This window comes from Podarcis vaucheri (genome assembly GCF_965113315.1).
Source record: "Podarcis vaucheri genome assembly, chromosome: 4".
In the NCBI taxonomy this organism is placed as follows: domain Eukaryota; kingdom Metazoa; phylum Chordata; class Lepidosauria; order Squamata; family Lacertidae; genus Podarcis; species Podarcis vaucheri.
This window is the reverse complement of record NC_138762.1, coordinates 86,073,923-86,089,426: the sequence shown is the minus strand read 5'-3', so window position 1 is coordinate 86,089,426 and position 15,504 is coordinate 86,073,923. Positions and strand designations below refer to the sequence as shown.

Genomic DNA, 15,504 nt, shown 5'->3' with positions numbered 1-15,504 from the left:
GTTTTGTTGTTGCTGGGTTCTTTTCTTTGGCCCAATAGGCCAGCCTCTTTAATAGAGCGACCTGGAATTTAGTCCTGTGCTACGCGACTAAGCTTTTTTTCTGCCCATCTGTCAAGCAAATTGGCTACTTTTGAGGGGGTGAAGGATGGGGGAGGAGGTGAATTTTTCTTTTAAAAAAAGATGGTGACAAATGTTATAGGGAATGGTAGAATATACTCCACACTTCAGAAGAAAAAAGAAACAATTGAGTGGATTGGCTTCAAGTCTTTGTTATTTGATGTAAACTAGGAATTAGGGACGCGGGTGGCGCTGTGGGTAAAACCTCAGTGCCTAGGGCTTGCCAGTCGCATGGTCGGTGGTTCGAATCCCCGCGGCGGGGTGGGCTCCCGTCTTTCGGTCCCAGCTCCTGCCCACCTCGCAGTTCGAAAGCACCCCTAAGTGCAAGTAGATAAATAGGTACTGCTTTATAGCGGGAAGGTAAACGGCGTTTCCGTGTGCTGCGCTGGTGCAGGCTCGTCCGAGCAGCTTCATCACGCTGGCCATGTGACCCGGAAGTGTCTCCGGACAGCGCTGGCTCCCGGCCTCTTAAGTAAGATGGGCGCACAACCCTAGAGTCGGACACGACTGGTCCGTACGGGCAGGGGTACCTTTACCTAAACTAGGAATTATTATTAATAATAATTTTAGCCACTGCATTGTGTTGCACATAAGTCCAACTCTCAAAATTGTGATCACAAGACACACTTGTGTGTGGGGTGGTGGGGTGGTGGAAGGTATTTTGAAGAAAGCACTGGTTTCTGACACAATATGTGAGGGAGAAAAGACTAGTGTGTGTATATGGACCTGTAATTGATCCATGGTTTTTATTTATTGCTTTCCCCCCGAATCTTTTGGAATTGTCCAGACTAACGTGTATTAGATGCAATGTTGGAATAGGTGCATGGTAGAATATACATTCTACAGTTGATGTCATCCATAGAATGTGGGAATGTATTGGCTGGTTGACTTGTAAGCTCTTTGAAAGAATTTCTGTCACCTTTCTGTGGGGTGCGTTCTCTCTGATGCAGTACAGTCTGAACTGCATCATCTCCTCTCCTTCCTCTCCTCTCCTTCCTTGGAGGCTTCTAAGCAGAGGTTGGGTGGCCATGGATGCTTTAGCTGAGATTCCTGCATTGCAGGAGCTTGGGGGGCAACAGAGAAGCAGTGTGGGGAAACAGGGCTGGTAGATGATAAACACAAGAAGCACCTTGCTGGATCAGACCAGAGGCCCATTGAGTCTGGTATCCTGTGGCCAACCAGATGTTTCTTCTGGGTAGCCCACGAGCAGGGCACGAATATGACAGCACTGTCCCCGCTTGCAATTCCAAGCAACTTGCGTTCAGGATGCATACTGATTCCCTTGCCTTCAGTCTAAAGTGGCACAGCCAATTCTAAGGACACCTTGCTGAAGCTAATTTCGCAGGTCTGAGTCCAGACACTGCCTGCTTGGGAGACAATATGGGAACCCTATCTAACCCTTGACCTTGACTTCCATGAAAAACAAAACAAAAGCCATCCCGGATCAGAAAGAACATAAGAAAAGCCAGAGGCCCATTTAGCCCAGCTCTCTGTTCTCACTGATGCCTGTGGGAAGCTGGCAAGCAGGACCTTTGTGCAACGGCACTCTCCCCAGCTTCAGCTCCTAGCAACTGGTACCCAAGGGCATCCTGCTTCTGAGGGGAGAGACTCCATCAGGCAAGGCCTCCTTCCACCTGCCTTGCTCTACCCTCTGCTTCTCAATGTGTATTGTATTGTTTTATGTACTGTGGCTTGCTGTTGTTTTATTGATTATAGTTTAGATATTATTGCAACTGTTGAGTGGGTTTCTGTTTAACTTTTATATGTTGATATTATTATTTTATACTATACTAATGATTGTTGAATGTTACTTTTTTGATGGAGGTTGCCTATTTTAAAGTTATGTTTTATTATCACATTTTTGTATTGCATTAGAATGTTATAAGATGTACAATTTTGTTTCTTCAGCTTGTAAACCGCCTTGAGTATTGTAAGATAGAAAGGCAGTATACAAATTAAAAATGATGATGATGATGACAGTAAACATAGACCATTTCATTTCATTTCACTTTTAATTTGTATACCACCTTTCTATATTACTATACACAAGGCGGTTGACAAGCAGAAGAAACAACGAAAGTCAGCAAAGCTCACACACCTAATAACAGTATGATCCAATAGAAAAAATAGCTTTGAAATAAACAACTCATGTCAAACAAAAAATGTATTCACTAATCCATTTGAATATAATAGTAAACAATAAAATTAAATATCAGCAAATAATAATGAAACTTATCAGTTACAATAAAGAATTACTAAACTCAAGAAAAGATAATGGCTAATTGCAATGCCTAAAATATCACAAAACATACAAACCCATGTAAAAGGATCAAATTGATAAACAAGGACACACTATCTATATCTATATCTATATCTATATCTATATCTATATCTATATCTATATCTATATCTATATCTATATCTATATCTATATCTATATCTATATCTATATCTATATCTATCCTGAACTCCTCTGTTTTCTCCCCAGCTGCTTCTGCTATTTTCAAGGTCATGGTCTGGGAAAGGCTCCTAGGGGCTGGAGGGTGGGGCAAGGCAGGTGGAAAAAGCCATTGCCTGATTGATGGATAGCTCAAGGTCTTTCTCCCGTCCACAGCCACTGATGCTAGTGGCCATTGATTGCCTTATACGCCATGCATTTGTCAAATCTGCTTTTGCCTCCTGTGGGAGTGAATTCCATAGTTTAACTATGTTCTGCATGAAGAAGTACTTTCTTCTTCACTGCTGACTACACATTTATGAAGACATGGCAGTGTGGGCTGAGCTCACTAGACTCTAGGCTCCCAGGTGTCCTCCAGTGGTGTAGAAAGAAGCCATGAGATGGTGGTACCATGACACCTTCCTAACACGGAAGGCCTATACCTCAGTGGTTGAGCACCTCCTTTGGATGTGGGAGGTTCTGTGTCTAATCCTGGGCATCTTCTAATCCAGGTAGCTCATGATAGGGAAGACCCTGGAGTCCACTGCCAGTGGGTGATATTGGCCAAATGGGCAGCCAGCCAAACCTTTTCAAGGTAGCTCCCTTTATTCCTAATAGAGGTAGGAGCCTTGATGTAGCAGTCTTTCTAGAATTTCTCCTTTTGAATATATTGCATTTGTATTTCAATACGATCTTTATATTTATTTGCCACTTCCTTAATGACCCAATGCAGCTCTGATTGTTGCATGCGACTGATGGAGTGCTTATTCTTACAGGGAAATGCGAATGTGGCCAGTGCACTTGTTTCCCTCCAGGAGAGTCCAAAATATATGGCAAAATCTGCGAGTGTGACGATCGGCAATGTGAAGACATAGATGGCGTCGTCTGCAGTGGTATGTTGTTAAATTAAAGCAAGGTGCCCAGCATAATGCACACCCTTCATCCTCTTTATCAGATCAGACTCCTGATGAAACGATTTCCTGCAAGTCTGCTGTCCAGCAGCCCCAAAGTACATGTTATGTAAGGAGAATACTGGGAACAAATATACGGCTCTGGAGCAGATCAAAGAGCAACCCACCACAGTCCGGAATTGCCATATAATTGGTTTAAAGGATCCTGATGGTTTCTTAAATTGACATGTGGAAGAAAATGAGGAGTGACTCAAGGAACCGTAGGCTGAATAAGGTTGCTTCAGTTGACCTGTGCATTTGAGCATTTATACTGGTTTGTTTGCGGGGAAGTTAGACAACACTGAACCATCAAAGCAAGCATTACCCCACACTTTCCACTGCCTTTCTCTGTCACTTTCATCACTGCAAAAAGTCTCTCTCTTTTTGGCAAAGCAAGTTTGTGTGTAAGAGTTCCAAATCAACTCGCACAACCTAAATTTGCTATTGGTAGTGTTATCATCAAAACAGAAATGCATATATTGCATAACTCTATATCAGGGCAGTGTTTCAGATTTGCAGTATGGATTTTTGCAGATGGAGATAGGCACAGAAATGAAGGTAGGAGTCAAGTGCCAAAACCCTTTTCACTGGTGTACACTGGGTTCATGTTGCTCTTGGAAAATATTTACCACCAATTTACCATCTGCCAGGTTTGCTTTGTCAAAATGCCTGCTTGACACTATGCCTTGGAAAAGCCATTTGCATAGAAAGTTGTGCTGCTTGCCAAGGAAGTTTCTGCTGTGCAAGGCTGAAGTTGTCTCCTGGTTCCCATGGAGATGCACGAGATAAGGTATTGCACAGCTTATTTTAAGGCACAGGGCAGAGAAACTTCATTTTCTTATTCAGTGTGTGCATGCCACTCTGCATCGCTACATTGGGAACCAACTTCAGTCTCATTTTTGCTGCAAAGGACAGAAGCCTTAGGCTCCCCTGAGAAAGCAGAAAGTGTTACAGCTGAAGGGACCTCGGAGAAAGGCAGGGGTTTTGTCTTGAGATTAGATGCCTACTGAAATGAGAGAGGAAAAAGTGAATGGCAATGCAGGTGATCTGAATAAGAATGGTCACCTGCCCTCTCTGACTAGCAGAGATTGATGAATAGCTTTCTTTTCTGACTCTAGGCCCAGGTACGTATAAGGAGAAGAATGTGATAGATGAGGGAGTAAGCAGCCGTGATCTTACATGTTTATTATAGTGACTTGAAAATGCAGCTGCCTGTCATCTGAAGAAGAAAGGAACGAGCTTTCTCAGCAAGACCTGTGGCCCAATGCTTTAGCCTTCTGCTCAGAGAAGTCAAAAGGGGAGATGCCCTAAATAGTCTGTTCCATTCCCTTAAAATAATGCCATTGATTACAATGGAACTTATTTCCAAGTAAATGTGCTTAGGATTGCAGACTTCAGTGCACAGGTCATCCTTCTCCTTGGAGTATTAAACATGTTTAGAATATTATAACGCTTTCAAATGTGAGCTGTTTCAAAAGGAAATCTGTGCAACATCCAAATCCCAAAGAATAAAAATGTTCTGGGCGGGGAGTTTGCCATGATGAAAAATAAAACAGAACTACTAAATAATTTTATTCATCATTTAAATTTCACTTTCAGTGCTTAATGCATTTAACAATTATTTTTGTTGTGATGCTCACAAGAGCCCAGTGAGGGTGGCTCTGTTATCCCCATTCTATACCCTTGGATAACTGAAGCTGAGAGAGAGTAAAAACTGTGTGTAGCCAGCTCACAAATCAATGAGACAAAATCTGAATCACATTTCATAGGTTTAAGGGTAGTGAAACAATTATCACTAAATAGGGCTTTGAATTTTCACTAAATTTGGCATGGTCATGGAGAGAGGGCGAAACAGTGAAGCATAAGGGTAAGAATCATAAGAGGGAAAGGAGTTTGCACACACTTTCCACAGTAAATGATACCTTCTGATAAAATAGGTTGTATGATTAGTGATAATAATAATAGTAATAATAATTTGTTTATTTGTTTATACATACCCCGCCCTTCTGGCCGGGTTTCCCCAGCAACTCTGGGCAGCTCCCAACAGAATTAAAAGCACAATAAAACATAAAGCATTAAAAACCTCCCTAAACAGGGCTGCCTTCAGATGTCTTCTAAAAGTCAGATAGTTGCTTTTTTCCTTGACATCTGGCGGGAGGGCGTTCCACAGAGAAGGCGCCACTACCAAGAAGGCCCTCTGCCTGGTTCTCTGTAGCTTCACTTCTTGCAGTGAGTGAACCATCAGAAGGCCCTCAGAGCTAGACCTGGGCAGAACAATGGGGGTGGAGATGCTCCTTCAGGTATACTGGGCTGAGGCCATTTTTGCTGTAGTCCCTCTCTTCCACATTGAACCCTGTTAACATTGCTAAATGAGACACTTTTGCTGACTAAGGGTCATCTTTCCAATCTGTACAATATTTGTCCATGAAATATATGATGGATCAGATTGTGTGTGGGGACCTGATTTATGGATTGATTGTCATGGTTACCCCTGGAGCAATTACATATTGGAGACTGCAACCAATTATAAATCACTGCCCACTTTAAATACTCATGTAGGCTTACATACACGTTTGCAAACAGGTTCCTGTTTATGTATGCAGATGCATGTTTGCGAAGGTGAGTGTAGAAGGAGATCCAGTTTGCCCACCGTAAAGTACGCAGCATGCCATAGTTATTGAGTGCTTAACTTTGTATGAAGAACAATCAATAAGTGGACTGGAAAGGGTAACGTGACTCGACTCCACAAGTTGTTCTTCAGGCCGCTGTGTACACAAATAAGAACAGCTCAAAGACTTCTAGACATATAAACATGGAAATTAGCAAAGTCCCTTTCCTGCTGTTCACAAAGGGCTAAAGGACTGATTCACATTGCACGCAGCAAGCCCTCTTCTTTGTGCACAGCAGTGCTCAAAGTACGGAACAGTGCGTTTCCAAATACTCAGGGATACCGTGTGTGCACATGTGAGGGAGCAGCAGGCCAATCCAGTTCCCTGGGGCATGCCCACCATAAGAGGTCTGGTGTCGGCAGATGTCCAACAGGGGCATCTTCTTCAGTCACAAAGTCGCACTGATTGATGTGATTGCACATGCTGAATTTTGCCCTGCCTGAGAGCTCTGAAAAGTACAGAAGGCCTTTCCCAAAGTGTGGCAAAGTGAGCTTTTTGCACAGCATTCCAATGTATTTTTTTTCAGTCTGGCTTAAGCCCTGCCTTGGGAAACTCTGGCTGTTGCACTCTGTTCCATTGGCATGGCATTGTCTGACAAGCAGGGATGTTGTTTGGACTCAGGGCCGTGCTTGCCACAAAACTTTTTTGCGTGGCTCATTTCCCTGTGCCCCAACCAGGCTTTGGTCATAGAGATTTAGCAGGTGAAGCTTCTCCTTTGTTGACAAAGTGAACGAGAATCCATCTCAGCCTGTTTTGACCCCATACCGGTGCTGTTACTGCCATAAGACAGAGTGAGGTGGCTGCCTCAGAAAGCAATTGCTGGGTGTGTGAGAGAGAGGCAGTGGTGGCAGTTCCTGTTAGCTATCTGTGAATTTTTTTAATGTGCCTTTCACAAATAGTTGAAAATAAATCCTTTCACTTGTCAGGCTGGCAACATTTGAACAAGTATCATTTGCAAACTCCTCCAGACAATGTCCGCATGAAGTCCTCTCACCTTCACAGTCAAGATGGAACTAACATAAGCAAGCAATTCCCAAATGCCAACTGCCAACTGCCAACAGCCTATTGCCACCTCCTTCCCCTAATACCATCTATTCTTTGTGAAATACATTCCCAATGAAATACTGTTTCCACAGCCATTCTTTTTGAGCTTTCCTCAGCCATTCCCCCTTTGTTGGAAGCTACAAGTCCTATGTGACCTGCCCTGTGCCCCATAATGTAGCCTGCCACCCTCAGGTGTGGTGGAGAGTGGTGCCTCAGGGCCATTGCTGAAGTAAAGTCCAAGTACCTGGCTGGTCAGCTGCAGGAGGGAGTTGCAATCTTGCTCACCCTGGGCAGCATAATGTCCTGTGCAGGACCCGTCCCTCATAATAAACTTAAAATGCAAACTTCTCCCCGCCTCGCCATCTCTCCTTCTAGGTCACGGCATGTGTTCCTGCGGTCGATGCATTTGCAAGGATGGATGGTTTGGGAAGTTGTGTCAGCACCCAAGGAAGTGCAACATGACGGAAAGCGAGAGCAGAAGTTTCTGCGAATCGGCGGACGGCATATTGTGCTCAGGGAAGGGTAAGTGCGGGGGAACAGAGTGCCACGGTGTATGGACATGCTCTGGGAGATTAAAAAAAGCACAGCCTGCAGGTTATAAATTGTAGCACTCAACTTTCATAGCCCCCTCGCTGTTTGACAGCTTTTCAAAATGATTTTACAATACAGAGAACTCTTGTCATGAAGTTCTCCGTTTTGTATTTAGAAGCTTTCCTTTCAGGCATTGTTTACCAACAGTGTGGTCCCATTTGCAGGTATAGTTGTGGGTGTGCGTATCTATATGAGGCCATTGTGTGTGAGGGATTATACCTTGGCATGATGTTCCAAGTGGTGCCAGCAGGTGTGTGAGCACGTTTGCTAAACTTGTCTGGAGTGGGAAGAGAGTCTTTCTCTTTTCTTTTGGACTGCCAATTCCTTTCATATCCATCAAAGTCTGAGGGGGTTCCTTCATTTCAGAGGTTTTATACCTTGTTAGATTGCCATTCGTTTTCGGTTGCAAACTGTATTATGGCTGCTTCTTCGAAGCTATGGAATTTGTACCAAATGCAGACATTTTAAGAAAAGACTGGCTCAGTGGTGATTGAAGCCCTCTGGGTTGGAAAGAGAGTTAAATAATCTTCTAAAATTGTGTAGGATGTGATTCTTTGGTCCCTGTTTTATTTAATTTTTTTTTAAAAAAACAAACCCAAACCTCACCTCTGTCTCTCAGGATTCATCGGCATGTATTTAGGATCTCGCTTTTCTAATACTGCAAATGGCCTTTTCAAATGCCATGTGCACTGCCCATGACAGCGCTTTCTTAATTTCCCATGTGCCAATGTGGGACACTTTCAAGTTCACAATCAAGTCATTGCCTGCCTTTCTCACAGTGGGCAGAATGTCTGTGTCCCACTACTCTGGTTTTCAGCAATAGGCAAAAAATCAGGTTCTGCACATGGGCTAGGATGCAGATTGCTACTGAGAGGCTCATATAAAGGGCTGACACTAGTCCTGTGGGATGTTTGCCACCACTGTGAGCAGCTGGGCCCCATTGTGCTGTGTTGAAAACTTCAAAAACCTAGCACAGTGGCCTCCTGTTTTGAGTTCCTTGCTTCTAGCCATGGTGAACAGAGGACCCATATGGCTGCTACCATCAACACAAGGCGGGGGTGAGAGGACATGGCTCTGACAGGGATACTGGTTCTGAGCATTGACCAATGTAGAACATAGTTGAGAGAGATATTGCTGCACTGCAGGGTTTGCCTGATGTTGTCTGAAGCCAGGAATGTGGAAACCTTTGGTCCTTTGGATGTTTCTGGACCCCAGCCTTATCATCCCTGACCATTGGCCATGCTGGCTGGAAAATGATGGAGACTGGAGTCCCACAGCACCTGAAGATCCATAGGTCCCCCATCCCTGGTGTACAAATGTGTGACTGGTTCTTCTGACAAGGTGGAACAGTAATTGTAAATGAAACTTCCACAGAGCCAAGACTGAGCCACCATCTTTGAATCCAAGTTCTGCTTAGCTACTGGGTATTCAGCTGAGCAACTGAAAATAGAAAGTAAGGAAATTCCCCTCTTAGGCAAAATGCTGGATGAGGAAAAACTGCACAAGTTCTTCATTATAATAGTAACATAGTAATTTATTATTTATACCCCGCCCATCTGTGCGGCTTCCAACAAAATATTAAAATACAATAGTCTGTTAAACATTGAAAGCTTCCCTAAACAGAGCTGCCTTCAGATGTCTTCTAAAAGTCTGGTAGTTGTTTTTCTCTTTGATATCTGGTGGGAGGCCGTTCCACAGGGCAGGTGCCACTACCGACAGGGCCCTCTGCCTGGTTCCCTGTAACTTGGCTTCTTGCAGTGAGGGAACTGCCAGAAGGCCCTCAGAGCTGGACCTCAGTGTCTGGGCTGAACGATGGGGGTGGAGAAGCTCCATCAGGTATACTGGAATGAGGCCATTTAGGTCTTTAAAGGTCAGCACCAACACTTTGAATTGTGCTCGGAAACGTACTGGGAGCCAATGTAGATCTTTCAAGACTGGTGTTATGTGGTCTCGGCAGCTGCTCCTGGTCACCAATCTAGCTTTTGCATTCTGGATTAGTTGTAGTTTCTGGGTCACCTTCAAAGGTAGCCCCATATAGAGCGCATTGCAGTAGTTCAAGCAAGAGATAACTAGAGCATGCATGTCTCTGGCGAGACCATCTCAGTCTGTGTACCAGACGGAGCTAATAAACAGCTACCCTGGACACAGAATTGACCTGCGCCTCCACGGACAGCTGTGAGTCCAAAATGACTCCCAGGCTGCACACCTTTTTTCACACTGCGCATTGTTTTCACATTCCACTCCAGCAGTGGAATGGTTTGTGTGTGTATGTGTTTTGTGGTGGAGAATTAGGCAGTTTTAGGTATACGTTAAATTATTTTTCCTCTCCGGGTTTAATTGCAAACTATTTGTCATTGCAGAATATATACTGGTATACTTAACTACTTGCTTGTAGAACTTGGCATGAAAGAGAAAGGGGGAAGAAAGAATAGAATTTTGGTGGGTTTGCCTTTCATTCGCTTTGGCTTCTTGAATTCCTTCTTACCTGTCTCAATAGGCAACAGGCATCATGGAATATGGGGTAGTAAACATACTACAGAGGTTGTGGGGTTCATCTCTCATCAGCCCCAACCAGGATGGCCAACAATCAAGGATGATGGGAGCTGTAGAAAAAACCACTTTAGCTGCAGTATCCCGCACCTTATATGCACTGCAATTAAACAAAGGAAGTTTGATGGTTAGCTGCCTGGGGAAACAATATTATGCCTTTTTTCAGAGTATGAAAGCCTGATGCTAGGCTGCTGTTCTTAACCCAACTAATCCTTCACTGGCTCGCTCTTAGCGCAGAAGAGGACACACACCTTATTCTAAGAAATGATTAGCCTTTAAGGCCATTTTATTACATTTGTTCTAGGGCGGTTGTTATGGTACCATATCGAGCAATTATACGCTGGTGAGCATGTCTGAAGATCAAGCTGTTAATGGAGCTTTGCATTTTGTGCAAAACACTTTTCTTAAAAAATAATAATGAAATCTTAAAACATCTGGCAGCTACAGGCTCAGCTTAATTTCTGGCTGCGTTTCCAGGTTTCTGCCTGAAAGATTTATTTTTGAAGAATTTATTTCAACAGCTGATTCTTCACATTAGCGTTGCCGGCACCTCCAGCTGCGATTCCTGGTGGTGGAGCATTGTGGTTGAAAAGACGCATTGTCCACACACAAAAACACAACTCGGTATGCCAGTGAAGTTGATGGCGGAACAGGGACACCAGCCCAGCTGGGCTGAGCCTAAACTCATCAGAGACAGAAAGTGCCAGGAGCCCCTGAGATTCCTGCATTGCAGGGGGTTGGGACCAGATGACCTTCAGGATTCCTTCCAGCTCTGTGATTCTAAGATCCAACCCCTGGATGCAAGGACAGATCTTCTGGATAAATAATAATCCAGTAACCATCATCTTGGGACGTGGGTGGTGTTGTGGGTTAAACCCCAGAGCCTAGGACTTGCCGATCAGAAGGTCAGCGGTTTGAATCCCCACGACGGGGTGAGCTCCCGTTGCTCGGTCCCAGCTCCTGCCAACCTAGTAGTTTGAAAGCACGTCAAAGTGCAAGTGGATAAATAGGTACCGCTCCGGCGGGAAGGTAAACGGCATTTCCATGCACTGCTCTGGTTCGCCAGAAGCGGCTTAGTCATGCTGGCCACATGACCTGGAAGCTGTACGCTGGCTCCCTTGGCCAATAAAGCGAGATGAGCACCGCAACCCCAGAGTCAGCCACGACTGGCCCTAATGGTCAGGGGTTCCTTTACCTTTACCTTTTAACCATCACCTTATGAAACAGGGAAGACTTGAAAGGCCAAAAGAGGGTTGCAACTGCTCCTACTTAAGCCAGAACACACAATCTAGCCGAAATTAAACTCCCCCACAACTCCCATTCATTCCAGAGAGAGAGAGAATTGATTCATTTCCCCCACTGAAATCAGTAGGTCTTGAAAGTGTTTCTTTTTGTAGTGGGATTGTGCCTCAATTTTATACGTTGTGAGGTTAGTTAGACATCCCTCATGGACACAAGTGCTTGAGTTCTTCTGTCCCCCGCTGTTTGAGTGGGGCACCCAATATGACCCGTGGGCTGGAGAAACAAAAGCCTTTTCGTGTTTGTGGCATGCTCTGCTTCCCCCACAGCCAGCAGGTAATAAACGGCTGTGTAGCTTATTCTTCTACTTCATTGTTGTTGTTGTTGTTGTTGTTTTAAAAAATCCCTGATTGGATTTAGTGGCTTCAGTGCCCTCAAGGAATATCTCTCCTGTCCCTTCTTGCCTTGTTACCTTAGCCAAATTAATTAATTAATAAATCACACACTGCTTTGTCCCACTGGGAAACAGTAGCCTTGATTTTAGAGCTCTGGCAGAAAGCGAAAGCATCTCCCTCTTCACAGTAACTCCTGATTAAAACAAAATGGAAGGAGGTGGAGGAGGTATGGAGAGAAATCACTACAGGGCCTTATAGAAAACTCTTCAAGTCAAAGCACACCTCTATAGCATTCTTCTCTTCAATGGCTTTTATCTTGATTATCTCCTTGTAGACAATTGCTTATTAATAGGCACTGATTGTGCGCCCAAGATGTTTCAGGCCCGACGGGTAAAGCTCCACTGTTCTGTAAGTGCTAGTAATGATTTTTTGTGTGCTTTCAGGTTCTTGTCACTGCGGAAAGTGCATCTGTTCACCCCAGGAATGGTACATCACAGGGGAATTCTGCGAATGCGACGACAGAGACTGTGACAAACACGATGGCCTTGTTTGCACAGGTGTGGCACATTCGCCCTGCCAACTCCTCTCTTTAAGCACGTAGGATAGCAGAGACTGAAAGAGTTTATCTGGTCTGCCAGCCTCTGCCACCCAAAATGGTGCAACTGTCCACCCAACGGCCTCCCACCCACCAACATGTGCACTTTTGACCACACTGTGCTTATAAGCTGGGAGACAAAGCAACCCAGTAGGGTTGCCTACAAAGCTCATAGTTCCAAATGAACAGGAGGAAACCTCTCTCCTGGTTTGGGAAGGTCAACAAGACAGCTAGATAGCTCAGTTGGTTAGAGCGTGGCACTGATAACGCCAAGGTTACAGGTTCAATCCCCATATGGGACAGATGCGTATTCTGCATTGTAGGCAGTTGGATTAGATGACCCTCAGGGTCCCTTCTAAGTCTTAAGATTATATGAGAAATCTGCCAAAAAAAATTTCTGTGTTTCTCTCTGTTTTTGAATCTTAAGTTCAGTTTGCTGCATTTCAGCATCAGTTCATAATATATATGGATATCTATATCTATAATGAAAACTGGTTGTCAATTTAGTGTACATTTTTTCTAATATTACATATCATTTTGCCTAACATACACATTTTCGCAAGCTATTTCCCCTGCCATCTCCCCCGCCTTATTTTCAGCGATATGTGCACTTATATGCACACTCCCCTAGGACTTGTTGTTAGAAAACTGTCACTGACAGCAAGGGAGGGGAGTTTGTTTGATGACAGGCACACCTCTTAAAGGCCACACACACTATAGCTACATCCTGTTTCCCATGCTCTCAAAACACAGTATTTTGTCACTTAATAAAATATGACCTTTTGGGGGACGGGGGGCGGGAAGCATTCCGTGGTGACAGTGAGAAGCAAATCTGTACAAAAGTTTGTCGAAAGCTCTATGTAGGCCCTTTCCAGTGCTGGAGGGCACATTTCCCATAATGCTCCTTTTAATAGCTGCCACTGACTTATCCTGATGGATAGCAGAGCTCCTGCACTGCTGCTGAAGATGTGATATTGCACTGAAACTGCTATATTGGGATTAACCTTAGTTTAGTGCTTTGAAAGAAAGCTACATTTTTCATCTTGGGAAAAGGCTGGGGGAAACACCCTTTAATTTCTCTGAATGACTTGCCCAGTTATTGGAGAATATATAACGCAATATGAAATGTACTTCTTTAGTTGAGTTTCCTGCATTTCAGGGGGTCCCTCCCAGCTCCGCAATTCCATGATTCTAGAACATCAGGGAAGCACGTGTGTGTTTACTGGACAGCGGCAGAACAGCACATTTTAGCCAACAGCCATGCATCTTGCAGTCTGGCCTGATGTCTGGACGCTTTCCATGAGGATGTCAAGGAGCCTGACAACTTTTCTCCTGACATGATGGCTGGCAATTAAAGGTCTGCCCATCTGTCTTCTGCCCAAGAAGCGCAGACAGCGAATGCCAAATAGGCAACCGTAGCTATCAAGAGACAAGGTAGGAGGGGGATGTCTAGTGACATTAGACCTCTCCTTTTTTTGCCAGGAACATACATACTTTGGAGGACAAATGCTCCATTGCTGCAACAGGTTTTGACCTTGAAACGGCAGGCGAATGTAGGGAACAAACAGCTAAACAAAGACTTACAGTACTTGCTTTTGATAATCTAACCCAGGGATATGGAAAGGTGATTGGACTCCAATTCCTATCAGCCCCAGCCAGCAATTAGGGGTGATAGGATCTGTGACTCAACAACATCTGAAAGGCCACAGGTTCCCCATCCCTGATTTACCTTGACATATGCAATCTCTTCATGGAATACCTTTCCCAGGGAGGCTCATATGGCATTTTGAGATGCCCTTGTGGTGCCAAAGACTTCCAGGTATTATTTTTTAAAAACATATAGCAGGGAACTGTGCAACCAGATGACCTGCTCCAGGTGCTAACAGTTCTGCTCCCCTTTCTTACGGTTCTTTGCTGGACTGACCTCTAAATAGAGGATGTCTTCAAATGTCAAGTAGGACCAGTTCATTTTTTGGTAAAGAAAAGAATGAGGTGTTGATAAAAGCACTGCAGGCATCAGCACAAAATGGCTGCCACAGGCAGCAAAGAGACACACACACACACACACACAGAGAGAGAGAGAGAGAGAGAGAGAGAGAGAGAGAGAGAGAGAGAAGCCCTGAGTTGGACACATAGCCACCCTAGGTAGTTGGTAGCAAATTGGACACAAAGGTTTCTGTAAAATGGCAGCTAAAGCATAGTTCACAGATTGTTCACTGGTGCAGAGGAAGGAGACAGTCTTCAGGAGCATGAATTAGGTCTGTGAATGGCAGGCATGAGTTTGGGGGCAAGCACGCCATCCCAAAGGGATACGGGTGGCGGTGTGGGTTAAACTGATCAGAAGGTCGGCGGTTCCAATCCCCAGGACGGGGTGAGCTCCCGTTGCTCAGTCCCTGCTCCTGCCAAACTAGCAGTTCGAAAGCATTGTCAAAGTGCAAGTAGATAAATAGGTACCGCTCCGGTGGGAAGGTAAATGGCATTTCCGTGTGCTGCTCTGGTTCACCAGAAGCGGCTTAGTCATGCTGGCCACGTGACCTGGAAGCTGTACGCCGGCTCCCTTGGCCAATAAAGCGAGATGAGTGCCGCAACCCCAGAGTCGGTCACGACTGGACCTATTTGTCAGGTTTACCTTTACCTTTACTCCATCCCAAACCTGACTTTTGAGTCCTGAATTCTGCCAATGCCCTAGTATTATACACACTTGGTTGCCTTGAAAGAAGCATGCAAGGAAAGGGATCTGGATTTGGATATAGCATAGCTAAAGCGTCTCTAGAGGATCAAAAGATGAAGATGCCCATTTTCTTTTGTACCTTGAACTGCAGCACAAAGATTGGAGCTAAGCAGCTCAGAGGCAGCTGGCTGTAAACTCTGATGGTTTAATTGTAACCTTCAGTGTCTTCTTGATGGCAAACTGTTT

General features: G+C 44.6%; 1 protein-coding gene across 1 annotated transcript in view; it reads left to right on the top strand.

Annotated features, from left to right (window-relative positions):
* Nucleotides 1–15,504, top strand: part of ITGBL1 (integrin subunit beta like 1) — a 127,602-nt gene that overhangs the window by 110,149 nt on the left and 1,949 nt on the right. The window contains exons 8-10 of the mRNA XM_082218741.1: nt 3,331–3,447; nt 7,593–7,739; nt 12,436–12,549. Coding sequence (XP_082074867.1) covers nt 3,331–3,447; nt 7,593–7,739; nt 12,436–12,549 — 378 coding nt within the window. The remainder of the gene's footprint in view (nt 1–3,330; nt 3,448–7,592; nt 7,740–12,435; nt 12,550–15,504) is intronic.